The following is a 25711-nucleotide window of genomic DNA, read 5'->3' on the forward strand; positions in this document are numbered from 1 at the left end:
GCACTGAACCCACTCCCTCGCGCTCACTTCCAGGGCTCAGTGACGCCTCGCACGCCCTCCTTGTTCAGAGCCACCCACCCGACTACCCCACCTTTGTCCTCCCCCCCCCTTTTCACCTGGGCAGCTTCCAAAGACCTGGCATGGTCTCTGCCCGCCGTATCCGCACACCCCAGGAAGCTTCCCAAACCCCTCAGCAGCTTCCACCCACAGGGGTGCCCACCCCAACGGCCAGAGGGCGAGCGCGGCTCCAGGTGCCCAGGTCCTGCCACAGCGGACACGTCCCGGGCGTCCGCAGGGCCAGGCTCCGGAGGCAAGGAATGGCCCAGGGCAGCGGGCCCCCGTCTGAAACGAGTGTCTTTATTGCTTGTACCGTACAAATGGGAGGAATGGGGAAGTCCAGTAAGGAGGATAGAGAATTGTCAAATAAATGACATACACACAAAGAAAAAGACCCCCCACCCACCCAAACCAACCCTGCATCCCACCCTAGGATGTCTCTCTCTGAACTACCCAGTACAGGAGGTGGGGCAGGGAGATCAAAGCCACAACTAAATTCCACACACCCAGAGATGCTGGGGGCAAGGGCGGGGGGGGAGGGGGGCTGGGCAGCAAATGGACCCCAGGTGTGGCTCCCCCACCAGGCCAGCACCCCTCCCCTACGGGATGAAATGCTCGGGCCGGGGACAGGGCCCAAGCCCACACACACCACGCATTCAAGGCCCGGACACGCTTGCCCTCACACACACACACACCCAACACGCATGCACACACACCCCAACCCGTGTGCATCCTCATCCCAGAGGCAAGGGGCCATCCACAAACACAACAGCCTGAGGCCGCACACACGTGCCCACAGCACTGACACACATTCACCTTAAGGCTGCAAAACGTGGGGCCCAGGGAGGGGGGAGGGAGGAGAGGGCCCTGGAGCCTCCCTTGCTCAGAGGCCGCCCCCCCCAACTCCCATCCCCTCTTCGACCCCAGTCCACGGGGCCCAACACTGTCTCGGTGCGAGATGTGTAACAGCAGAGCTGGCAGCCCCCTGCCCCCATCCTTGGCAAGGGCTGGGGCCAGCCCCGGGCCCAGCAGGAGTGAAGGCCGACCGGAAGCAAGCCCTGGTAAGGCACAGGATGGGGCAGCAGGGAGGCCCATCCCCAAATGTTCCTCCTTCCTCATCCACAGGGTCAGGAGAGCAGCTGGGGATTGCTGAGGAAGGCAGGGCAAGGAGGCAGTGCCCATCACCTGGGCCCCCCTCATGCCCCATGGGGCAGATCACGCCCCATCTACACGAGGGATCCCCGAACCCCCAACCCTGGGGCTTCCAAAGGCCCCCTGCCTCTCCCTGGACATTATTGCTTTTCTGCCCCTGTGGGGGAGGGGCCGGGCCGGACAGCCCACGCCAGGCCGCCCTGAGCCCGACCACCAGGGCACTGTCCGCCGGGCGTCGTGTCCCACAAGGTGTCCCACGAGAAGGCAGTGGCGCAGGGGCAGGCGCCCGGCCAGAGACCCGGGTGGGGCCCGCAGCTCCACGCGCCGCCCCTCGCTGGGGCTTATGTTGATTGAAAACCGGAACCTCTCCAACCGCCCGAAGGCTTGGTCCTGGGGCGGGCAGTGGAGAGTCTCCCAAATCCAGGTCTGGGCACAAAGGTGAGGACAGGACAGGATCCTGGAGGCAGTGCTGCTGGGACCGCTGAGGTGAGTTTGGCAGAGGGCTGAAGAAAAAACTGGAAATGGGGTGAGCAGGTGAGGGATGGGGATGCAAACAAAAAAAGGCAAAATATAAAGTCTAAGAACAAAGAGACAGGCCCCCAGGGCGGTGACTGCAGCCGAGCGGGCGTGGGTGTGGGCGTCCGGCGGCGGCGGCGGCACTGCTCACTCGCGGATGCTGGCCGAGTAGGAGAACTGGGGGAAGTGGGTCCGCTGGTCCAGTTCGAGGGAGCCCAGGCTGTCATCTGTGGGGGGCGGGTGGAGGTGGATTGGGGAGAACGGGCCTGCAGAGGGCCCAGCACCCCGAGTGCCCTCCCGGGAGTGGGCAAGGGGAAGGGGACCCGGGCTCAGGAAGGAATGCAGGGAGCATGAACCCCCAGCCGACGGGCCACCCGTGGGGACGGGGCAGAGAAGACTTAGAGACTCCCGCTGACATTGGCCCACCCCCGACCAGAGTCTGGGCCCAAAGGCTGCCCCCTCCGCCAACTCCGCTCCCCCCTCTCACGCCACACTCTGGTCCAGCCCAGGCCTCGCCCTGTCCCCTACCTTGGGGGCCACTGCTGCCCCACCAATCCAGCCTCCAGCTGCCCAGGTGCATCCCTGCCCCCTCCTGCACCAAACCTTTCCCAGCTCCCCACACAGTAAGTCCCTGCTCCTTCCAGAGGCCCCCAAGATCCTCTTGCTCCGGCCCTGAACCCCTTTCTCCCCCCGACTACTCCAGCCTCTGCAACACTCCTACTCCTGGGCTCTATTCCCACATGCCATTCCTTCTGCTCAGCTGCCATGTCTCCTGCTCCAGGAAGCCACCCACCCTGACTCACAGGCCAGGTCAGGCATTTCCTCTGGGTCTCCCCAGTCCCTGGGCTTCTACACCCTAGACCTAACCACTCTGGGCTGTCACCCCACCTGGCCTGAAGCTCCCTTAAGGCAGGGCCAAGGTTGTCTCAGTCACTGCTGTATCCCCATCAATGGGTGAGTGAGAGCAAGAACTCTAACAGGTGCAGAATCAATGCACCACTCCAGCCCCAAAGACAGCTACGAATGTGCCATCGTGGCACTGACAGCTTCCCATGTGCCTCCTGCCCAGACAGACCTCTCCCCGCTGAGCTCTGGAATGTGCTGTGGCCAATGGCTCCCAGTGACCTTCACTGGGTCCAAAGGTGCACCGCCCAAAGGCAAAAAGCCCTGCAAGCAAACTGCAGGCAAACTGCAGGCAAACTGCCCAGACTCGGGGAGGGGGCCCATGAGCTTACTCTCCGGAACTGGGTCAAGGGCAGACCCCACCCCTCCACACCCAGCCAGGGCCCCCCGAGGGAGGGCCAAACACTCACAGCGGTCCGGGGGCGTGATTGTGATGGACTGGGCGGTAAACTCATCATCAAAGTACCTTGTGTCAACCTCAGAGGTGACCTGAGGTTTGAAGGGTGGCAGAAGCTGCGGAGGAAAGGAGCCCAGACTCAGGACCCTGGGAACAGGGGAGCTGGCCAAGGTCACCCTTGAGCAACGGGGCTCCTGCAGGAGCAGGTGGGTGGCGGGGCTCACCTTCTTCTGTACCACGTCCTGCCAGCTGACGCTGAGGAAGAACCTGTGTTCCATGACCTCCCTGGCATCGCTGGGCCCCCCGCCGAGCCTGGGCAGAGAAGGCCATGAGCACCCGCCTCCCAGGCCAGCGGGTTCTGAGCAACAGGCTTTCAGCGCAGGCCCTGCACAACCTTTAGTGATTCTGGCCCGACCACAGACCACTTCGAAGAGGAGGAAACCGCGGCTCAGGGAGGGAGGGCTCACAGGCCCAGGGTCAGAAGCTAGGGATCTTGCAACCTGGACTCTGAGTCCAGAACACGAGCCGAGAGGGCAGGCTCAGCCACCCTCAGCCAGGCTCGGGGCTGCCCTCTCAGTGTTCCCAAAGAACAAGTGGGCAGAGCGCTAAGGACAAGCCCGGCCCCAAGAGAGTTCTCCCTAGGCGCCCGTGGCAGGGATGACTGCCAAGTGCTGGAGGGACAATACGCAGGCACGCGCCTGTGCACTCAGCCCCTCCAGGCCGAGGGGACAGCCGCAGCAGAAGGCACTGGGCTGGGCAGGACAGACTCCAGCCCTCACCTCTGCTTGGGGTCCTTCTTAAGCAGCCCAGCAAGCAGGGACTTGGCCTCGGGGCTGAGCGTGCGCGGGAAGCGGATCTCCTCCATGAGGATGAGCTCGAAGAGGCGCTCGTGGTCCTGGTTGTAGAAAGGCAGGCGGCCGCACATCATCTCGTACATGACCACGCCCAGCCCCCACCAGTCCACCGCGCGGCCGTAGTCGTTGTCCTCCAGCACCTGAGCGGGGAGGAGCAGTGAGGGGCCGGGCCCAGGCCCCCCCACCGCCGGGGCCATGGGGCTCAAAGGGACCCAAGGAGGGCCATCCAAGGGGTCTGAGCTAGGGACACCACACAGGTCTGAGGGCCCCTCCTCCCTTGGCCTCGCGGCCCGGGGACCTCCAGCCGCAGGCACCTCGGGGGCCAGGTACTCGGGCGTCCCACAGAAGGTTTTCATGGTGGCCCCGTCACTAATGCCCTCTTTGCAGAGGCCGAAGTCAGTGATCTTGATGTGGCCATCTTTGTCCAGCATGAGGTTCTCCAGCTGTAGGAAAAGTCCATGTATCGGGGTCATATCCTCCCAAAGCTTTCCACCAGCCACCCTCCTGCCCCCTGAACCCCACGTGCCCCAGCCATTCCCTGGGAGGGCTCTGGCCTGGGGTGATAGCGGTCATGCCAGGGCCTTCAGGTTGAGCTGGGCACACACCCCCAGCACAAGGTTAAGCCCTTGAGGCTCAGAGGGAGGCCAACCCCCAGGGCAGCTAGAAAAAAGCTGGGGTAGGAGAGATGGGAGACAGGCCCTGCCCACCTGCTGCCCCACTGTGGGCTGCAGCTTCCCAATCTGGCATGTGAGCAACACTAGCTTTCTTCCTCCATTTTTTTTTTTTTTTTTTTTTTAAAGTAAGCTCTGGGCCCACTGTGGGGCTTGAACTCCCAACTCTGAGATGGGGAGTTGCATGCTCTGGCCACTGAGCCAGCCAGGCGCCCTTCTTCCTCTACTTTTAACTAAACACAAATGGGCAATTTGAATGGGCCTTTGTGGAAGCTCCACCAGGTGAGACCATTCCCAGACCCCCAAAACCCCCCATGTGCCCCTTCCCTGTTACTAACCATCCCTCCAGCTAAGGAAAACCTCTGCTCCTCCGCTTTTCTTTACAGTTCCCCCACCTAAGGATGCCCCCTATAAAAACACAGCCGCATGCGGTCCATCCCGGATTCCCTTCCACGTGAGCCTGGGCGGCGCATGCGCACGGCCACAGGGGTTCACTCACTAAGGGCTGCACAGAGCCTGGCCGAAGGCCCTGCAGTGCATTCTGGCCGGGCTTGGACAGCGGGCCCTGGGGCTGCTTCCAGCCTGGGGCTAGTGTGGACAGTGTTCCGGGAGTGTGTGTGTGCCCAGGCTCTGAGGGGGACACAGGGCCCTGCCCTGGCCGTGCATAAACCTAGGGCGGAATGGCTGGCTCACAGGGCACACGGACAGTCAGCTCCAGTAGATTCTGCCCAACTATCTCCTACGGTGCTTGGACCGATATGACCACCCCCCTAACCCCGCCGACTCCCTGCACAGAGGTGTGTGTTCACCAGAGGCTCGGAAAGGCCCGCAGGGCAGCTTAGGCAGGAAGGTTGGCATCCTACAGCAAGGTGGACTCAGGAACACCCATAGGGTAGACCCTCCTGGGAGGGGGAGGTCCGGAGTTGAGGGCCTATGTCCGGCTTCCCTGGTGTGAGCCCTGCGGCCCCGGGGCAAGGAGGCAAGCACACGCTCACCTTGATGTCACGGTACACCACGTCCCGCGAGTGCAAATACTCGAGGGCAGAGACGATCTCTGCGCCGTAGAATCGAGCCCGCTCCTCCGTGAAGACACGCTCCCGGGACAGGTGGAAAAACAGCTGCGAGAGGAGGGAGGGGCAGGAGGTCAGACCTCAGCCCAGAGGAGCAAAACACAGGACCCTGCCCACTGGCCCCCAACACCCAGCCCAGTGACGCGGTGACACCTACTCCAGGAACCTGCAAGTGACAGCGGGAAGAACCAAGTGAGAGGTGGTGAGCAGGGACGGACTCCCCGTGAGGAAAACACAGAGTGAAGGACAGTCAGGAGGCGTCAAGGGGAGAGTAAGGAGGGACAGTGTGAGGGGACAGAGGAACGAGGGAGTGACAGCAAGAATGCACAGAACACAAGTCACGAGCAAGTGACAATAAGCCGTGAGACCAATGGGAGAGATGAAGCCAACAATCTGGAGCCAGTGGGTGACCCCTGTGTGCAGAGAGGAGGCTGTGAGGGATGAGGAGCAGGTGACAGCCTGAGCTGGCGCAGCCCAGTGACGAGCGGCGGATTCCTCCCAGGAGGAGAGCTTGGGGAGAGCAGAGCACCAACCAGCCTGCCCGCCCCCCTCCCCATACATTTTCCTTGCAGCCTCACAGGACACTCTCCCTAGCCCTCCACACCTCTCAGCGCCTGCGTGTGCATCCTACCCGACTCACTAGCTGGGTGAACTTGGGCAAGCCACTTAACCTCTCTGAGCCTCAGTCTCCTCGCCTGCAAAATGAAGGTGATGATGCCTGCCTCAAAGGGGGGGGGGGGCACACGAGGTGACATCCAGCAAGGCCCCCACCACCCCCTTCGTCTCACCCACAGTTCCCCTCTGCTCCCCTGACGCTTGGGAAGGAGACATGAGAGCCCTGGCTGGGGAGCTGAGGCTCACCTCACCCCCGTTGGCATACTCCATCACGAAGCACAGGCGGTCGTGGGTCTGGAAGGCGTACTTCAGTGCCTGTGGGGCAGGAAGGTGGCCAAGATGGGAGGTGGGAAGAAGGCAAGCTCTCTGCTGATTCTGCAGGTACCCCCCCCACCCTGGCAGCCGGGGCTCCAACTTCAGCTTTGCCTTTTGGGGTACGTGAGTGAGCTTGTGGCCCTGAGAGCAGTGAAAGGGCTACTGGGCTGAAGGATGCGGTCTTCAGCCTTCAGCTAAGCTTCTGAGAGGCTCGGCCAGGGAGACATTCAGTTCTGAGCCACCAGAGCTGTTTTACCTTTCCTCTCCAGTCAGGCTTGTTGCACGCACATGCGCACACACGTTTGCTGGCTGGGAGTTGGCAACCCCAAAGACAGGATGCACAAGTGATCTGCTGCAATAAACAGCAGTTCTCAAACTATGCTCTAAGGAGCCCTACAGAAAGTTCCTCAGAGAACCCGAGTGACCCCTCTGCTCATGACAAGTCTACTATTCTCTGTCTTCCACATCAAAGTACCTCACAGAATTTCATTTGAACAAGTGCCATGGCTTAATACACCTGGACAGACACTGAGCTAAGGAAACGACCCATCTCATAAGCCATCCTCCAGCCGGTCTATTTAACTGATGGCTGCTGGTCTTGATGGAGACTGTGGCCCAAAGAGGTGTCTCCCCAGACTAAGCTGACAGGCAGCACAAATATACATCTCCTTCTAGGATTACACTTAAAAACAGAAACAAAACGTTCCCACTTTGACCGGCAGGGCTAAACGCCTCTAACTCATGAAGAGTAGCCATGCTCTCCTGGAGCCATCTTGTAATGTGGTATCATCAGTCAGCTGAAGCACTGCCATGAAGCCACCATCTGTGAAGAAGCTGCCACCCCCTGGGTTTGGTTCAGGCCATGTGGTCTGGCCCTGGCCACCTGGCCGACACGAAGTCCATGCTTCATGGTGGCAGGACTGGGCTCTTATTCCTGAGGCCCGCCTGAAGCAGGCCTCTCATGGAGCACAGGGCACAGGAAGGCCAGGCCCTGCCTGAGAGGGAAGTACCACTCACGGTGAGGAACGGGTGCCTGGTGTTCTGGAGGACCCGGCTCTCGGTGACCGTGTGGGCGACTTCATCCTGCAGACAAAGGCTGGGTGAGGGGCTGGCGGGCAACACCACACCTGCCCCCGCCCCCACCTAAGGAATGGGGGAGCAATGCTTCAGGGAAATGCACTTCTATTCCTAGCCGATCCAGAGAGAAAGGCAGGAGTGGCACGGTACCATCTGCAAGCTGGAATGAAGTAACGGTTCCAGGGGTGGCCTGGGTGGCTCAGTGGGTTAAGTGACTGACACTTGGTTTCATGATCTCATGGGTTGTGAGATCAAGCCCTGTGTGGGGCTCTGTGCTCAGTGGGGAGTCTGCTTGCAGATTCTCTCCCTCTGCTCCTCCCCCCATTCGTGCTTTCTCTCTCAAATACATACATACATCTTTAAAAAAAGAATGAATGAATGAATCATCCCAGACAAGGCCAATCAGTGGCTCACTCTCAAAGCCACAAGGTGAGAAGTCGATGGGGACTTTATGACAGAGGGCTCGAGATGTCACCTGCAGAACCCACAGGCCAAGTTTAGCATCTAAGGAGGGAGAAGCAGACATTGTAAGACCCTGGAGCTGACCCCAGAGGCAGGGGGAATCACCACCGGAAGTGCTGTTGCGGAGACAAGGAAGGGATCTGATCAGGACCCTACGCTTGGGAACAGCGGTTCCCAGTGTGTGGTCCCCACACTGGCAGCATCATGTTGCCTAGGAACTTGGGTAAATGCAGATTCCCAGGCCCCTCCGAGACCCACCGAATCAGAAACATAGGGGTGGGCCCAACATGGGCTTCACAGGCCCTCCAGGCCCCTTGAACACGGGCTCAAGTGTGATATCTGAACACACAACAGGCCCCTAAGAGAGCTGCGGAAAATCCCGCACCACTTGCAGTAAGGGACACTGGCTCTTCCCGGGGCTGAGTCTGTCCCCAGGGGACACTTGATAATGTCTGAAGACATTTTCGATGGTCACAACTTTGTGCTACTGGCCTCCGGGGGGGGGGGGGGGGGGGGGGGGGAGGCCAGGGTGCAGTTACTCATTGTACAGTGCACAGGGCGGCCCCATTGTGGAGAATGATCTGGCCCCAAAAGCCGACAGTGCTGAGGCTGAGGAAGCCTGCCTCGGACCAGTCACATAAGCGACTGTTAGTTTTGCTGGATGAGATCTTAGTACCATCATAGTCTTTAAAATCTTCAGCTGTTAAAGGTACATATCTAAGTATATATGGGTGTAGGGCGCCTGGGTGGCTCAGTTAAGCATCTGTCTTCAGCTCAGGACATGATCCTAGGATGCTGGGATCAAGCCCCACATCGGGCACCCTGCTCAGTGGGGAGTCTGCTTCTCCCTCTCCCTCTGCCCCTGCTTGTTTGCTCTCTTGCTCACGCTCTCAAATAAAATCTTTTTTAAAAGTATATATGGGTGAAATTATATGGTGTCTAGAACATGCCTTAAGATACTCCAGAACAAAGGGGAGGGCAGAGCTAATGAAACAAGATGGGCCAAATGTTGACAACCGTTGAAGCTAGATATTGGCTACATGGGAGTCCACTGTATTTATTTTTCTTTTAAATACTTTGTGTATGTCAGGAATTCTCCCTTTTAAAAACTTGAAAGGTGGGGGAAAAAAAAGGGAAGAGAATTCCATTCTGGCCCAGCCTCCTATGGAGAGGCCCTGAGCCGAGCCCCACTCCTAGGGCCTCCCCACCAGCCCATTCTGCTGCCGCAAGCGACCTGCTTTGAGGCCCTGATAACGCCCTGATAACGCCTGCTGGGTGAGACCGAGTCGGAGGCTCCACCCTAGTCCCCTGGTCGCCCGGAGGGTGGGGTGGGCTGGGGCGAGCGCAGTCCCACCACGACCACAGAGGCCGCTGCAGCCCCGGGCACGCCCACCTTGGCGATGATTACTTCCTTCCGCAGGATCTTCATGGCATAGTAGCGGCCGCTGGCCTTCTCCCGCACCAGAATCACTTTGCCAAAGGTGCCCTTGCCCAGGAGTTTAAGATAGTCGAAGTCATTCATGGTCTGCCGAGGAGGGGGAGAGATTGGGGAAGTCAGTGCTTGGCACGTGGCCCACGGGAGGACATTTTAACAAAGAGAAAGGAAAAATCAAAGGCCACTGTTGCCAAAACGCTTGGGCATGAGCAGGAAGGGAGGCTCTGGGCGGCAACTGTTTGCTCTGAAGCGGCCTTCAGACCAGGGCTCCCCCAGGCAGGGGGCCCCGGGAGGCTGGGATATGGGGGTAGACAGGTCTTCACGAGCTCTGAGGATGCAGCTGCCCCTCACTCCAGGGGCAAAGAGCAGCCCTGGGGCACCTACACCCATACATCACCCATCCCACAGGGCAGTCGCAAAGGGTCCCGGCTGCTCCCCTGTGCGCTCTGTATGGAAACCGAGGGCGGCAGGGCCAGTGTTGGTGGGGAGAGGGGTGCTCCCAGACTGGCCGCCTGCCCCCCAGTACTTACCACCTTGGCCCGAGCCTTGCTAACTGCCACTTCCATCTCCTCAGCCGCAGAAGGGTCGCTGGGGGAGCCACACTTATAGTCCATGGGGTCCTCACCTGGGCCCCGCTGCTTGAGGCTGTTGGCGACCATCTGAATGGCCCGCATCCACTCCTCCCTTTGAGGGACAGGTCACAAGAGCCATGAGTCCCACGGACTCTCGGCGGGAAGGACGGAGCCCCACCCCCTCTAATGGGAGCAAATGACCCAACATCTTTGGGCATTCTGGCAAGATCTGTCCGACTGGGGGGAGCAGACGGGACAGGACTGACATTTTACAAATCCTCTGGCTGCAGTGGGTAAGAGAGGACAAGAGTGGAATTAGGACAGAGTCTATCTATGTCCTGGAGTGGCCTGACCTGAGGGACGCTTGAAGTGAGCAGCAATTAAATGACCAAAGAGGGGAGACCACCTTTATTCACAGCCCCCTGAAAATGAGCCACCACCCTGAGCCACAGCGCTCCTCAGGATTCCTCCAGAACAAATGACAAGCGTGATGTTTTGTAAAAGCAAACCAAGAGTAAGTAAAAGGAAGAATTCATCAGCCGAAGAAAGCTGAAGATCACCGGAGGGAGCTGTCTGCCAGGAGAGCTCAGGGACAGAGGTTCCTAGTGGGGCAGAGACGTGAAGCAGAAGGTGGCAGACAGGGAAGCAGGTCCCAGCCAAAAGGAGCTTGGTTTAAGAATAAACTATTTCTGTCACTCACAATTTAGAACTTGCTCGGAAATAGCTTTCTTTTGATACTTGCAAACTGTTCTGTCTCTAGAAAGGGAAACTAGATCTAGTAGAAATACGTGAACACAACCAGAGACCACAAAAAAAGTAGGGGGCTGAACGATACTCAATTTTCCATACCCCTCCCGTGTTTGACTCACCACACAATTTTAGGTGGCTCGACCCAGTGTATGCTGAACCCTCTTTGGATTCTGCTTAGAGCTATAAAACAGGCCCATGAACAGTTGAGAAAAATAAAATGCACACCTAAGAACGAGAAAATTCTAAGAGCCCAAGTGGGCAACCTCCCAAATCGCAGCAATTCCGATCAGCCTCAGTGAGACCGGATGGTCAGCCACGCTTCTTCCAGAATCACCCCCAGCCCCAGCACAGGTGAAACTGTGCTCTCCCCCGAGGCACAGAGGCCCCTGGCCAAGGTCACGCAGGGAGCAAGGGGCCTGAGGAGCCGGGACCACCCTGGGGGCGGCTGCACTCAGCCCCCAGCTCCTCACGTCCCGAGGGTACTAGAGCTACTCCGTACAGCCCAGCGGTCCCATGCGCACATCTCCCCATGTTCTGACGCTGCTGGGATCCGGGGGCACCTTACAGTCAGTGGCCTATCTCAATTGAATTGGGCATTGCTTTTGCTTGGTATTATGGAAAATAATGGTGTGCCTCCAGGGGAGAGCATCTTGCATTTCCTGAAGGGTGGCCACAGTGCTGAGCTCCCCGGGCGCCGAGGGGAGCAGGGAATGTGTGTGAGGAGTCCACGCACGGAACGCCCCTCAGCTCAGAGAAAGGAGGAAGATCTAGATGCGGGGGTGCCTGGGTGGCTCAGTCAGTGAAGCCTCTGCCTTCGGCTCAGGTCATGATCCCAGGGTCCTGGGATCAAGTCCTGCATCGGGCTCCCTGCTCAGTGGGAAGCCTGCTTCTCCCTCTCCCCCTGCGGCTCCCCCCACCCCCCACCAGCTTGTGCTCACTATCTCTATCAAATAGATAAATAAAACCTTAAAAAAAAAAAGAGCTCTAGATGCAGACTTGGGAGGGCCTGAGACAACTTAAGAGAAAAAAAGAAGGTTCCGAACAGGGCAGAGTGTCCTGCTCCTGGAGTTAGAAGCAAGAGGAATGTACGCACAGGCACGTGTGCTCACCGCAGCACGGACCCCTCTGGAAGGGCGTGCATGACACGGGGCCCTAGCCGCCTCCAGGGACGGGAACTGGGAGTCAGGGGCAAGGAGGAGTCTAATTCCACCATCGACCCCCATCACATACACTCCCAGAGCACTCCCCACCAACTTTTACATTACAGATGGGGAAACCAAGGCACAGATTGAAAAAAACAAAACAAAACAAAACACAATTCAAGAAAAACACAGTGGGTGCTTAGTCTGGCAGCTGGAATCACAGAAGGCCCATGACCGTCCAGAGCCAACGGGGAGGGCCGTTCTCGCTCAGCTCCATGGCTTGCTGAACCCACACGTCCCAGCGCACCACCAGCCTCGCTCCCAGGAGGTCGTGCTTCCTAAGACAGATGTGTGAATACCGCCCTCATCAACATCAAGTGCTGGCACACTGGCCCTCCCTGGGCAGAGTCTGGGGGCCCCATAACCCTAACCCATGTGTGTCAGGCCCACGAGCTCAGGGATTTCGTCTGTCTGTCCCTGGTACACACAGCACCTGAGCGGGCACTCAGGAGGTGCCTGGGGAACGAGTGAGCAAGGAGGCCAAAGTTCAAGTGGCCCCAGACGTGGTGCACAGAGGCCCAGTGCACACACGGACACGTCACACCAAGGCCCAACACACATGTAGGCTCAGGAGCACGGGCCTCCAGGCTGCCATTTCTCAACTTGTTTTAACCCATGACCTCTTTGGGAAAAATATAATATAAATCCTTATCCCCACATTCACATTTTATTTTTCAAAAACGGGGGACGGGTGGCCGCATCCCATGATAGGCTTTACCAGATCATAATTGTCCTCTTAGAAATTTTTAAATGCTGACTTCAGGTAGAAGACCAAGGATTGAGAAAGAAAAAAAAAAAAAATCACCAGGGCACCTGGGTAGCTCAGTTCGTTAAGCATCTGACTCTTCAGCCCTGCATTGGGCTCCAAACTGGGCACAGAGCCTACTTAAAAAAAAAAAGAAAGAAAAGAAAAGAAAAAAATCACCAATCTCCTGAGACGTTAAAAAGAACAAAATACGTATATATCTCATGTACAGAGATCCTGAGGTACTGTCACGTGAGAAAAGCAAGTTACAGACTAAGACGCAGAGGGTGCCATCATCTATCATCTCTGTTTATAAGGGAGAACACACAAAGTCCATCGACAGAAGCCTGGATAAATAAACGATGGTTCATCCACACCACGGGAGCACTGGAAGCAGTTCCAAGGGGCCTCCCTGGGCTGCAGAGCTGGTGATGAGGAGCAGGAGCTCCGGAGCCTCGCGGGCTGGGGCTCAAACAGCAATTCTGCCCCCAGGGCAAGCTCACCCATCCTCGGCAGACCAGGGACGCTGAGGCGCAGGTGAGCCGCTGCATACAGAGCATGGCCCACGGGAAGCGTCGGACTCCAAGAAGGTGTTCAAAACGCTGGGTGAGGCCTGGACCTATGCCCTCCACCCTGGCTCACGCTGCCCAGGACCACAGGGAGCCAAGGAACCCGCAGACGTGGAGGAGGTTGTTCAGGGGTGACTGGGGCTCTCCCACTGCCGGACAAACCCCCGATCCTGTTCCAACTGGACCAAAATTACAAGGTTGCAGCACAGAATTCCAGAGAAAAAGCAAGGGCCTCTGTCCAGGGTACTCCTTAAGGGTTTGCAACATGGTGTCTGGGGCAGAGGGGAGCTCCCACCCAGAGCTGGGACTGCTGTGCCTTCCAGCCCTCAAAAGGGAGCCCCCAGGGGGACCAACCTCCTTTCTCCAGAGACATGATGAGAAAAATAAAGGCTCCACAGACACCAGCTCCTTCCACACTCATCAAGAACACTGGAGAGAGGGGGGCATTTCTGATGTGGAAACAGAGGCACACAGAGGTGGAGTCACTTGTGGGGGTCACAGACACAGGAGGTGACAAAGCTGAGACTCACATCTGGCCCTTGTGCTCCTTCTGGCACCATGCCACAGTTCCCCGACAGTAACAGCTTCCTTCCCAGATGAGGCCCAAGGTATCAAGCAGGGCCCTCCCGCAGGAAGGCTCAGGGAATAAGGGACACAGCGCCGTGGAGCCCAGGCTTGGAGTGAAGGAAAGCGCCCACTGGGAGTTCTGGGCCCGGCCACCGTTTTGAGCAGGCCTCCCCCACCAGAGAGCAAGGGGAACACCATCAGCTCGCAGAGCGCACTGCGGCCAGAAGCTGTGCGGGTGCTTTACGTGCCATAACCTCTGAGTCTGCTCCCAACCCTCCCAAGTAGGCGCTGCTACTCACCCCGTTCTATAAACGAGGAGACTGAGGAAGAGATGCAAGCAGGTACCCAATGACACAGCCAGCCAGCAGAAGCTGAAGGACACAAACCCACCAAGTCCCTACCGCCCTCAAAGCACTTCTCCCGTCAACTGAGTACTTTCAGAGGCCTTCTCATCCCTCCTGTGGGCTCCGGGGCCGCGGGAGGCCCAGCGGGAGGAGCCACGCTCCCCCATGCAGCACTACGCCGAGTGCAGACCAGCCTGGGAGCAGGCTGCTGGGCCCAGAGTTCGAGTCCAAACTGGCCGTGGGGCCCTGAGGGACCTTACTTCTCAGGCCTTGGTCTGCATCCCGTGCACCAGGGCACAACACACAGGCTTGAAAAGCAGACTCTGCAGCCAATGGCCTGGCGTCAATCCGAGGTCTGTCCCTTCCTGGTGGCGATGCCAGGCCATCTGACTTTCCTGCGCCTCAGCTGGCTGACAAAGAGAGCGGGGACGAGGTTCATGCACATTAAGGGCGAAATGAGCAGGAAACACAAAGTACTTAGGGCAGTGCCTGGCACAGAACAAGCACCTCAAAGGGCTGCTGTGAGAATTCACCCAGCCAGCCGGCAAGCCTGGGGTGTCTGCAGGTGGTCGCATGGCTGTGGTGACAGAGGGGAATGGAGGGGTTGAGGGCAGGAGGCAGGACCGGTCCAGCACATGCCGGGCTCCATGTTGCACTGGGTTAGGGACAGACATCTTCATCCTTAATGGCCCAGGAAGCCGCTAAAGGGTCTGTGCAGGGGGTGACTTCTGTTTTCAACCTGCAGCTGCGGTGGGGTGCAGATCGGGGGCATGGAGAGCAAGCATCAGGAGACTATGGCAGTCGTCCAGGCAAAGGCTGCCAGGTGGCCGAGGGGCGGAGGAGAGACAAGGCACCAGCAAGCACGATTCCATGAGGGCAGCCTGGGCCAGCCGCTTCCTCCCCTGTCCCCACCACGGCGAAGGACCCGAGCTCCACTGTGGGAGTGACACAGCAGGACCGACACTGCGGCCTGAGGCAGGAAGTGTGTCTGGCAGGTTTAAGGAATCGCAAAGAGACCAGTGTGGCTACAGTGAGGAAACCAGCAATAGAAAAGGATGTGGAGAGGAGACCAGATCACATAGCACTTAGGAGGATATGGCATAAACTGAGGCCCCTGGCTGGCTCAGTCTTAAGCGGCCACCTCCTGATCTCAGCTCAGGTCTTGATCTCAGGGTCTTGTGTTTGAGCCCCGCATTGGGCTCCATGCTGGGTGCTGGGCGTGGAGCCCACTTAAAAAAAAAATGGATGGCTCAGTTGGGTGAGCATAGGACTATTGATTTCAGCTCAGGTCGTGATCTCAGGGTCGTGGAATAGAGCCCTGCATTGGGCTTCATGCTCAGTGCGGACTCTGCTTGTCCCTCCCTCTCTGCTCCTCCCCCCATGTGCACACTCTCTCCACCCCCCAAATAAGTAAAATGTTCAAAAAAAAGAATATGGCATAAACTCTGGAGTTTACTCCCAGTGGAAGCAAAGCCACTCAGAGTTCTAAGCAGAGAAATGACACAGTAAGATTTACATTAAAAGGTCATAATAACATCATGCACTATTAAGTATACCCACTCAGACCAAACATCTGCAAACTTCTCCTGGGAAGGGCCAAAGAATAAATATTTTAGGCTTTGTAGGCCATACAATCTCGGTTACAACTATTCAACTCTGCCAAGTAGGGCAAAACAGCCATAGATAATTTGTAAATGAATGGGCATGGCGTGTTCTAATAAAACTTTCTTTGCAAAAACAGGAGGCCAGCCCGTGGTTTGCCAACCCTGCTCAAGCCCTAATTTCCGGTTTACAGGAAACATAGGCACAGAAGAACAAAGCAAACAGTGCCAAAAGGCAGTAGAATAACACATCCCTAGCGTTGAGACATTCCACAAGACAACTAGCCCGGCTTGTTGGGAAAAAAAAAAAAAATCAATGTTTTGTGGGGGGAAAAGACAGGCCTGAACAAGGTTAAAAGGCCAAAGAGACAAGTACCTTGAAGGAATCCTGGTTAGAAAAACATTTTGAGGACAACTGGGGAAATTCTAGTAGACATGGACATGCAGAGATTGGTAAGTATCTGCTACGAACAGTCAGCTGTGGTAACGGCATCATGACTCTGTAGGAAAAGTCCTCATTCTTAGCAGACGCCTGCTGTATGAAGGAGCAAAGTGTCACGAAGTGTGATCGGAAGTGCACAATTCAGCACAAAACAAAGCCAGATGAGGCAAACACGGCAGATGCTGGATTGCTGAGTCTAGGTGCAGGGTACCTGCACATTCGTTTCTTAGACTCTTTCCACTTTCCTGTATATCTTGAACAAGGGGGCAGGGGTAGGGGTAGGGAGTCTGGGGGGAGGCAGGAGAGGTTCCCAGGAGCCCAGGGAGCAGGCCACTGTGGCCTCTACACAACACCCCCACCCCGCGCCCCCCTCTCCCCAGGCTCGGGCCTATGTGGGGCAGGCCAGTGAGGACAGCCACAAGTGAGCATCCTCGCTCTCGCTAGCTCACTCCTCCACCAGGGTTAAGGCCAGGAATCTGGGGTCTGGCCTCAGAGCAGCCCCAGCAGATTCCTCTCCAGCAGCAGCAGGTGCTAAGAAAAGGAGCAAGGCAGGGCCTGTCCAACCCCCACCATCCTGGTAAAGGGATTCTTCCCCATGCTGAAGAGCACAGAATCTCACCAAAACGGAAAGCAGAGCAGGGCTCTTGCCTACTAAAACGCTTTGCCAGCTCCCCACTGCTCCTTTTCCAGGCTTGCAAACTGTGCACCAGGTACTGCTGAATCAAGGGTTTCCTGTTTACCATCCCCCTGAATCTCTGAGCGACCCTGTGACAAACCCCAATTGATTCACGACCTGCCAAGCCCTGGAGGGATCTCCAAATGGAGTCCACGACCTGGCTGAGCTCACCGGCAAGGCCTCCACTGGCCCTCTTCCGAGGCCCCTGGCCCTTGATTCTTTGGTGACGGAGAACCCTCTGTGGTCCCTAAGATGACAACCTGTCTCACTTCCGGGCCTTTGCATATGCATATGCTGGTCCCTTTTCCTCCTTCGTCTTCCTATCCAACACCTTCCGACACTCAGGCCTTATGTACCTACTGGTCTCCATTTGCTTTTACTGGCAGTCCATGGTTTCTGTCCCCAGCTTTCAGCAGTGTCACACCTCAGCTGGCCTGAGATGGTAGGGAGCTCTGCTGCCCGTGGCGGGGAAGGCATATTTCTAACTTTGGGAGGCCACATGATGACAATTACACTACAGACTATGGAAATACATCTTATGATAGTTTTGCGTATCCTCTAGATACACACTGTCCGAGAGGGAGCCACCACCGAGAGGGAGCCACCAGCCATATGCGGCTACTTAAGTTTAAATTGATTAAATAAAAATTAAAATTCCAGCTCTGTTGCACTAGCCACATTTCACATTTCAAAAGCTCAAAAGGCACCTGTGACTCCTGGCCCCCCTCTCGGACACCACAGGTACTGAATACTTCTGTCATGGCCAAAGATTCTCAGGGACGGCGCCATTTTCCTGGGTTCTCCACAGGGTCGGCTGAATCCTCACCCAAACACAAGCCAAAGAAGTGTTTCTCAAAGTGAGGTCCAAAGGGACAAAGTGGGGGAAAAGATATGTGCTACTCATTACGAAGGTCTAAGCTTCCTGGTACATAAAGGGGTTTCAGAAATGAGATGAAGACTGACTACCCAACAGAAAAATAAGCCAAGGTTATGAACAGACAGTTCAGAAAGGTAAACTCGTGTGGCCCCTGAAGGTAGGAGAGGATGCTCGACCTCACCCGTAAAGACAAAAGGGTCAGTGAAAACCACCTTAAGGTGCCACTTCCCACTGATCAGACTGGTAAAAATCCAAATGTTAGACAACAGAAGGCTGCGAGGACTCTTAGACATCACTCTTAAAAATCACAAATGCATATTCCTGGTGACCCAGAAATCCCGCATCTAAGAACTCCTCTTACAGGCTCGCCTGCACATCCGTCGAATGAGGTAAGCACAGGGTACTTCACCGTGGCACCACCTGGAATGAGCCAAAGCCTGGAAACAACCCCGATCACGTGCATCAAGAACCCGCTCAGGAAACTTGGGGACACAGTGTGCCACTGTCTAAAAGAAAAACCAAAGGCAGTGCGGTGGAGGCGGCAGCTCTCTGGAGACTGAAGAAGGACGCCCCAAGACACAGTGAGGAAAACACAGAGTTCAGAAGTCTGTGTACGATGCTACCTTTCGTGTAAAAAGAACCAACCAGGGGAGCAGGGTGCAAACGTCTATCTGAACGAGCCGGTCCACCCATGAAGCTCTCCAAGAAGACAGAAGAAGAGCGGTTAGCGGGGGGCGGGGGTGAATGGGGCAGAAGTGACAGACACCTCCTGGCACTGTTTGACTTTTGAACTAGGTAAATCTGTATCATCTCTTCTGATGATTAAACTGATCCTTTTAATACTGAATCTCTGGACCATCTGCTTCAAAATCAATGGCGATGCTCATTAAAAATGCAGCTCCCTGGGAGCCTGGGTGGCTCAGTTCGTTAGGCAACTGCCTTCGGCTCAGGTCATTAAAAATGCAGCTCCCTGGAAGCCTGGGTGGCTCAGTTCGTTAGGCAACTGCCTTCGGCTCAGGTCATGATCCCAGGGTCCTGGGATCGAGTCCCGCATCGGGCTCCCGGCTCAGCAGGGAGCCTGCTTCTCCCTGTGACCCGTTCCCCTCTCATGCTGTTTCTAATAAATAAATAAAATCTTTAAAAAAAAAATGCAGCTCCCTGACCCTCCACAGATCTGCAGGCAGTGGGAGGCCCTGACGTGGGCCCAAAGCTCTGTACTGTTGAGCTCCACCCATGATTCCAATGTTACCCTCCAGTCTGAGAACACAGAAGAAGGTCTACAGACCAAGAACCCCTGCTCTTTCTAGCTCTCAGAAGGGCTGAGACAGGAAACTCCTAGGCAGGGGCCCAAGGGACTCTGTCCATCTGTGGACCTTCTCCTCACGCTAGTCCAGGCCACCCTCAAAGGGTGGCCACACGGAGGCCCAAGCTCACCTCTCATCTGGAGAGTCTACGTGGAAGGTCCTCTCGATGACCGTGGTCCACTGCAGGCAGCGTATGACAAAGGTGTTGGGCCGTGGTCTCTCGGTCTTCATCAGCTGGCATTCTGCAGACAGAAAGAGGGGACAGAGCCGGGAGAGTGAGGGGACAGCCCTGCTGCCCTGCAGCCCACATTCCCTGAGCCACCTCCTGCATGCCAGATGGTGCAGAGATACGTTAGTGACAGAGTCGGCCCTGGCCTTGTCTCTATGGGGCTCAAGGTCCAGTGTATGTTGGGGAGGGGGACAGACCACCAGACAGTGACAACTCAGTGGTCAGGGATTTGGGCCTGCCAAGCTTTCACTGGCCAGAGTCCAGCTGGAAGGCACCACTTGCGGTACCACGGAGGGGACAGAGGATGTGAAGTTAGCCCTGTGATCAGATGAGCGGGAGGCCACGCTGTCTGTCTCTAGCTAACGTCAGAGGAACAGAAAAGTGGACTGTTACCAGAGCGCAGGAAGGATGGCAGGTGCCTGACACCACCAGAACCACGGGGCCTGGTCGGCAGATTTAGAACCGCGGAGGCGGTGCTGCCTGGGGCGGGGGGCTGGGGAAATGCCCGGCTCCCCACTGGCCACCAATTCAGCCCTCCCACTCCAGGCCCAGCTGACACAAAGGTGGGGCAGGAGGGAAGGGTGGGAAATGGATCCGAGGGCAAGCAGGCCCTGGACAGGCCCACACCCAAGAAAGGCCAACCCCCGGGTGCCCCTGGACCCACCAGCGGTTGGTTCCCCGAGCACCTGACCTCTGGCCTGGCGTGCCCCGAGACGCACCTGCGACAGAGAAGTTGTTCAGGGGGGGCAGGGTCTGGTCAGGGGCGTCAGGCCGCTCCTTGTATCCAATGAAGGAGCCGTCACTCTTTAACAGGAAGTACCGGGGCCTCCAGGTCTTGATGTATTCACCTGAGCCGAAGCAGGGGGGAGGGAGAGAGGTCAGGGCAGGCAGCCCTGTGTCACAGCACCCCACAGAGGGCACCCGGGTGGGAGGAGGGCCGATGAGAGGGCGGGGAGGAGAGAGAAAACCTCCAGGCAGCCCCTGCTGACGCAGGCTGGGCCAGGCCGGGCGCTGGGCTGGGCCCCAGTGATCCAGAGGTCAGGCCTGGCAGGAAGGCGCCTGCTGCAGTGCCCCAGGGCACCAGCTGCCTCCGCGTGTGGCCAGCAGCAAGCCATCCTGGCCGTCCTTGCCAGCGCGTGGCCCGCTCCCAGGGGAGGCCCAGGCTTCCAAACACACATGCCCTGTGGCCCTGTAAGGCCAAATCCCCTGGGCTGGTATTCACCAGGACAGCCGTGCAGGTGGATCAAATGTCAAAACACTGTGCCAGGCATGGTATAACTGCTGCTGCGCCCTCTGAGTGCCCCTTGATTGCTTCCATTTGTTCGAACCATGAATATCCAGGCACCCCGTGTACACACACCCACACGGCAAGGACCCACTCCTCAGAGGGCCGCTGAGGATTAAATTAAGATGGTGAAACATACCTCCAGAAAAATATGTGTGTAAATGGCCACAGCAATTATTATTCATAATTGTAAAAAGGGGAAACTCTAAAGTCCCATCAGCTAATGAAGAGAGACAGAACGTGGCATATATCCATACAAGAGAATGTTACTCAGTCCTATGAAAAAGTTATTACTACACACTACATACAACATGGACGAACCATAACCTATGCTAAGTGAAAAAAGCTTGGGACCACAAATTATGATTCCATGTGTATAAAATGTCCAGAGTAGGCAAATCTATAGGTGAAAAGCAGATTAGTGGCTGCCTAGGACTGAGAGGGGGAAGTGTGGGGGGAAGTCGGAGGGGAATGGCCAAGGGGAAGGGCAGGGTCCTTTCCAGGGGAGTGAAAATGCTCTAAAATTGACTGCGGTGAGGGGTCTACAACTCTGACTACACTAAAAGCCACTGAACTGTATACTTTAAATTCCTGAATTGTACGGTGTGTGAATTCTAGCTCATGCTCTTAAAAGAACATGAGATGGCCACCATAAGACATCCAGCCTAGGGCCCAACACACCACAGGCACTCAGTAAACGCTTGTTATCATCAGCCCAGCGTGCAAGCGAGTAAAACAAGACTGTGCCAGGCCCCCGACCCCCATGGCACACAGGAAGCAGGACTGCAGGGTGGGCTCTGAGCTGGGTGTGCTGTATGGCCTCCAATAAGTCACCTGACTTCTCTGAGTCTTTGTCTCCTCTCACAGGGAGGTATCCATTAACGGATGACAAGGATTAGGTAACACTCTAGTATATACTGTGTCAGGTGCTACCCTAAGTATCTTTTAGGACTTAACTTATTCAATTCTTTCCAATGTCGATATAAAGTTCAAAACCCAGCAAAATCCCAAATCCAACAGCGCAAAGGAGTATACAGACATGACCAAGCAGGTTTTATCCCAGGAATGCAAAGGTGGTTCAATATATGAAAATCAATCAATGCAATACACATTAATAGAACAAAGGAGGGGGGGGAACCACATGATCATTTCGACTGCGACAGAAAAATATTTGACAAAACCCAACACGCTTTCTTGATAAAAGAATACTCAGCAAGCTAGGAATAGAAGAGAATTTCCTTCACATGATAAAGCGCATCTATGAAAAATCCACAGGTTTTATCATTCAATGATGAAAGACTGAAAACTTTCTCATTAACATCAGGGAAAAAAACAAGATATCTACTGCTTTCACCAAACACTGCACTGGAAGTTCTAGCCAGAGAAAAAGAAAAAGAGATAAAAGGCACTAAACTTGAAAAGGAATAAGTAAAACGAACTTTACTTGCAGAAATCACAAAGAATCCACAAAGTAATGATAAGAGCTAATAGATGTGGCAAGATTAACACACAAAAACCAGCTCTTGTTTCTATATGTTAACAATGAACAGTCCAAAAAGGGAATTTAAAAAAAATTCCATTTACAATAGTACAAGGAGGCAAAAGATGTACACACTAAAAACTACAAAACACTGCTGAAATAAATTAAAGCCCTAAACAAATGCAAAGATGTCCTATGTGGTGCGCCTGGGTGGCTCAGATGGTTGAGCATCTGCCTTCGGCTCGGGTCGTGATCCCAGGGCCCTGGGATGGAGCCCCACATCGGGCTCCCTGCTCAGCAGGGAGCCTGCTTCTCCCTCTCCCTCTGCCTGCCACGCCACCCCTGCTTGTGCTCCCTCTCTGTGTCAAATAAAATCTTTTAAAAAAAGTCCTATGTGCATGGATTAGAAGGCTTCATATGTTAAGACGGCGACACTCCCCAAAGCAATCTACAGATTCAACATGGCATGGCACCTATTGAAATTCCAACAACTCTTTTTGCAGAAATAGAAAAGTCAATCTTTATACTTCCCGATTTCAAAACTTACTACAAAGCTACGGTCATCAAATCAGCATGGTCTAAGGATAGACAGACCAATGGAATAGAACTGGGAGTCAAAAAAAAAACCTCACACATATGATCAATCAATTTTCAACAAGAGTGCTAAGACCATCCTGTGGGGAAACAATAATAGTCTATTCAACAAATGGTGGAACAACAGGACATCCACATGCAGAAGAACAGAGCTGGACTCCAGCCTCACACCATATACCATATATAAAAGTTAACTCAACGTGGATCTACTTAAATATAAGAGCTAAAATGGTAAACTCTTAGAAGAATACATGGGGTGAGCCTTCATAACCCTGGATTTGGCAATGGATTCTTAGATATGACACCAACATTACAAGCAACAAAAGAAAAAAAGTAGATCATTAAAAATAAAACTTACGTGCAAAGGACATTATCAAGAAGATAAAAAGACAACCAGAATGGGCAAAAATATCTGCAAATCATAGCTCTGATAAGGGTCTAGTATCCAGAATATATAAAGAGTTCTTACAACTCAACAACAAAAAGATAAATAGCCCAATTAAAAAACGGGCAAAGGGCTCAAATAGGCATTTCTCTAAAGATATAAAAATGGCCATCAAGCACATGAAAAAATGCTCATCATTAGTCATTAGGAAAATGCAAGTCAAAACCATGATGAGCTACCACCTCATACCAACTAGGACTTAATTTAAAAGAGAGAAAAGAAAAGGGGCGCGTGGGTGGCTCAATCATTTCAGCGTCTTTTTTTTTTTTTTTTTTTCCCTGAAGATTTTCTTTACTTATTTGACAGAGAGAGCGAGCACACAAGCAAGGGAAGCAGCAGAGGGAGAGGGGAAGGAGGCTCCCCGGCTGAGCAGGGAGCCCAACTCTGGGCTCGATCCCAGGACCCTAGGATCATGACCTGAGCCACCCAGGCACCCCACGTCTGACTCTTTATTTCAGCTCAAGTCATCATCTCAGGTTGTGAGACTGAGCCCTGCAACCGGCTCCATGCTGGGCTTGGAGCCTATTTAAAATTCTCTCTCTCCCTCTCCCTCTGTCCCTCCCCCTTCTAAAAAAATTTTAAAATAATAATAATAAAAGAGAAAGAAAAGAAACAGAACAAGTGCTGGTGAGGATGTGGGAGAAAGTGAAACCCTTGTACACGGCTGGTGGGAATGTGAAATGCTACAGCCCTATGGAAAAGTCTGGTGCTTCTCAAAAATTTTAAATATAGAATATGCTGTAGATCATAAATACAGAATATACAACCCTGATAACATAAAAACAAATATATTATCAAATCACACAGAATGCATTAAATTATAATTATAGAATATGTAACCCAATTTATATAACCTATATAAATACCGATTATAAATACAGAACATATGATCCAGCAATTCCACTCCTAAGAATGTACCCAAAAGAATTGAAAACAAGTACTCAAATGCTTGTACACAAATGTTCGTAGCAGCTCTATTCACAATAGCCAAAAGGTAGAAATAACCCAAATGTTCACCACTGATGTATGGACAAACAAAATGTGGTATTCTCATGCAATGGAATGTTGTTTGGCCATAAGAAGAAAAGAAGTGCTGATCCAAGGTACGATATGGATGAACCTCAAAGACATTATGGTAAGTGAAAGGGAGCCGAACACAAAAGGCCACCTATTTTATGTTTCATTTGTATGAAATGTCCATAATAAGTCAATCCTTAGAGACAGAAAACAAATCAAAACAAACCGGAGGCCGCCGGGGCTGGGAGGAGGGGGGAATGGAGAGTGACTGCTTAATAAGTATGGGGTTTCTTTTAGGGCGATGAAACTGTTTTGGAGTGACTGCTTAATAAGTATGGGGTTTCTTTTAGGGCGATGAAACTGTTTTGGAACTAGACAGAGGTGGTGGTTACGCCACACTGTGAATGTACTAAAGGCTATTGAATTGCACACTTTAAAATGGTAAATTTCGTGTTATGCAACTTTTACCTCCATTTTAATTTTTTTTTTAAGTTTTATTTATTTGAGATAGAATGAGCACGAGCTGGGAGGGTGGCAAAGGGAGAGGGAGAAGCAGACTTCCCGCTGAGCAGGGAGCCTGCCATAGGGCTTGATCCCAGGACCCTGGGATCATGACCTGAGCTAAAGGCAGACCCCTAACTGAGTCACCCAGGTGCCCCCATTTTACCTCCATTTTATTTATTTATTTTAAAGATTTTGTTTACTTATTCTAAAGATTTTACTTATTTGAGACAGCAAGAGAGAGAACAGAGGGATAAGCAGACTCCCTGCTGAGCAGGGAGCCCGATGTGGGGCTCGATCCCAGGACCCTGGGATCATGACCTGAGCTGAAAGCAGATGCCTAACCGACTGAGCCACCCAGGTGGCCCCAATTTTACCTCCTTTTTTTTTTTTAATATTTTATTTATTTATTTATTTATTTGACAGAGAGAGAGAGAGTACAAATAGGCAGAGTGGTAGGCAGAGAGAGGGAGAAGCAGGCTCTCCGCTGAGCAGGGAGCCCGATGCAGGGCTCGATCCCAGGACCCTGGGATCATGACCTGAGCTGAAGGCAGCCGCTTAACCAACTGAGCCATCCAGGAGCCCCAATTTTACCTCCATTTTTTTTTTTTTTTGAAGATTTTATTTATTTATTTGAGACAGAGAGAATGAGAGAGACAGAGCACATGAGAGCGGGGAGGGTCAGAGGGAGAAGCAGACTCCCTGCCGAGCAGGGAGCCCGATGCGGGACTCGATCCCGGGACTCCAGGATCATGACCTGAGCCAAAGGCAGTTGCTTAACCAACTGAGCCACCCAGGCGCCCCTCCCTCCATTTTTAAGAGCAAAACAAACCAACCCAGAAACACACACCTAAGGCTACTATCAGTTAGGAAAGTGTTCCTGTTTGGGAAGGGCAGAGGTCTTCTGGGGACTGTCTTGTTCTACATCTTGATCTGGATGTTGGTTTTAGAGTGAGTTTATGATCCGGGCACTCACCTGTGGTGGTT

The 25711-nt window shown here is 54.3% G+C and overlaps 1 protein-coding gene across 7 annotated transcripts in view; it reads right to left on the reverse strand.

Annotated features, from left to right (window-relative positions):
* Positions 1–336: 336 nt before the first annotated feature.
* AKT2 (AKT serine/threonine kinase 2) overlaps positions 337–25711 on the reverse strand; it is a 48022-nt gene continuing 22647 nt past the window's right edge. For all 7 annotated transcript variants that reach the window (XM_045891528.3, XM_045891534.3, XM_045891532.2 and 4 more), the window contains 12 exons: positions 20122–20250; positions 19304–19415; positions 10055–10208; positions 9483–9614; positions 7568–7633; positions 6482–6550; positions 5546–5668; positions 4194–4322; positions 3805–4019; positions 3250–3337; positions 3039–3141; positions 337–1952 (listed from right to left, as the gene is read on the reverse strand). In XM_045891528.3, coding sequence (XP_045747484.1) covers positions 1873–1952; positions 3039–3141; positions 3250–3337; positions 3805–4019; positions 4194–4322; positions 5546–5668; positions 6482–6550; positions 7568–7633; positions 9483–9614; positions 10055–10208; positions 19304–19415; positions 20122–20250 — 1400 coding nt within the window. In that variant the 3' untranslated portion in view covers positions 337–1872. The remainder of the gene's footprint in view (positions 1953–3038; positions 3142–3249; positions 3338–3804; positions 4020–4193; positions 4323–5545; positions 5669–6481; positions 6551–7567; positions 7634–9482; positions 9615–10054; positions 10209–19303; positions 19416–20121; positions 20251–25711) is intronic.

Source organism: Mirounga angustirostris, unplaced genomic scaffold (assembly GCF_029215605.1).
Source record: "Mirounga angustirostris isolate CCGP_5_RB_7025 unplaced genomic scaffold, mMirAng1.0.hap1 SCAF_16, whole genome shotgun sequence".
In the NCBI taxonomy this organism is placed as follows: Eukaryota; Metazoa; Chordata; class Mammalia; order Carnivora; family Phocidae; genus Mirounga; species Mirounga angustirostris.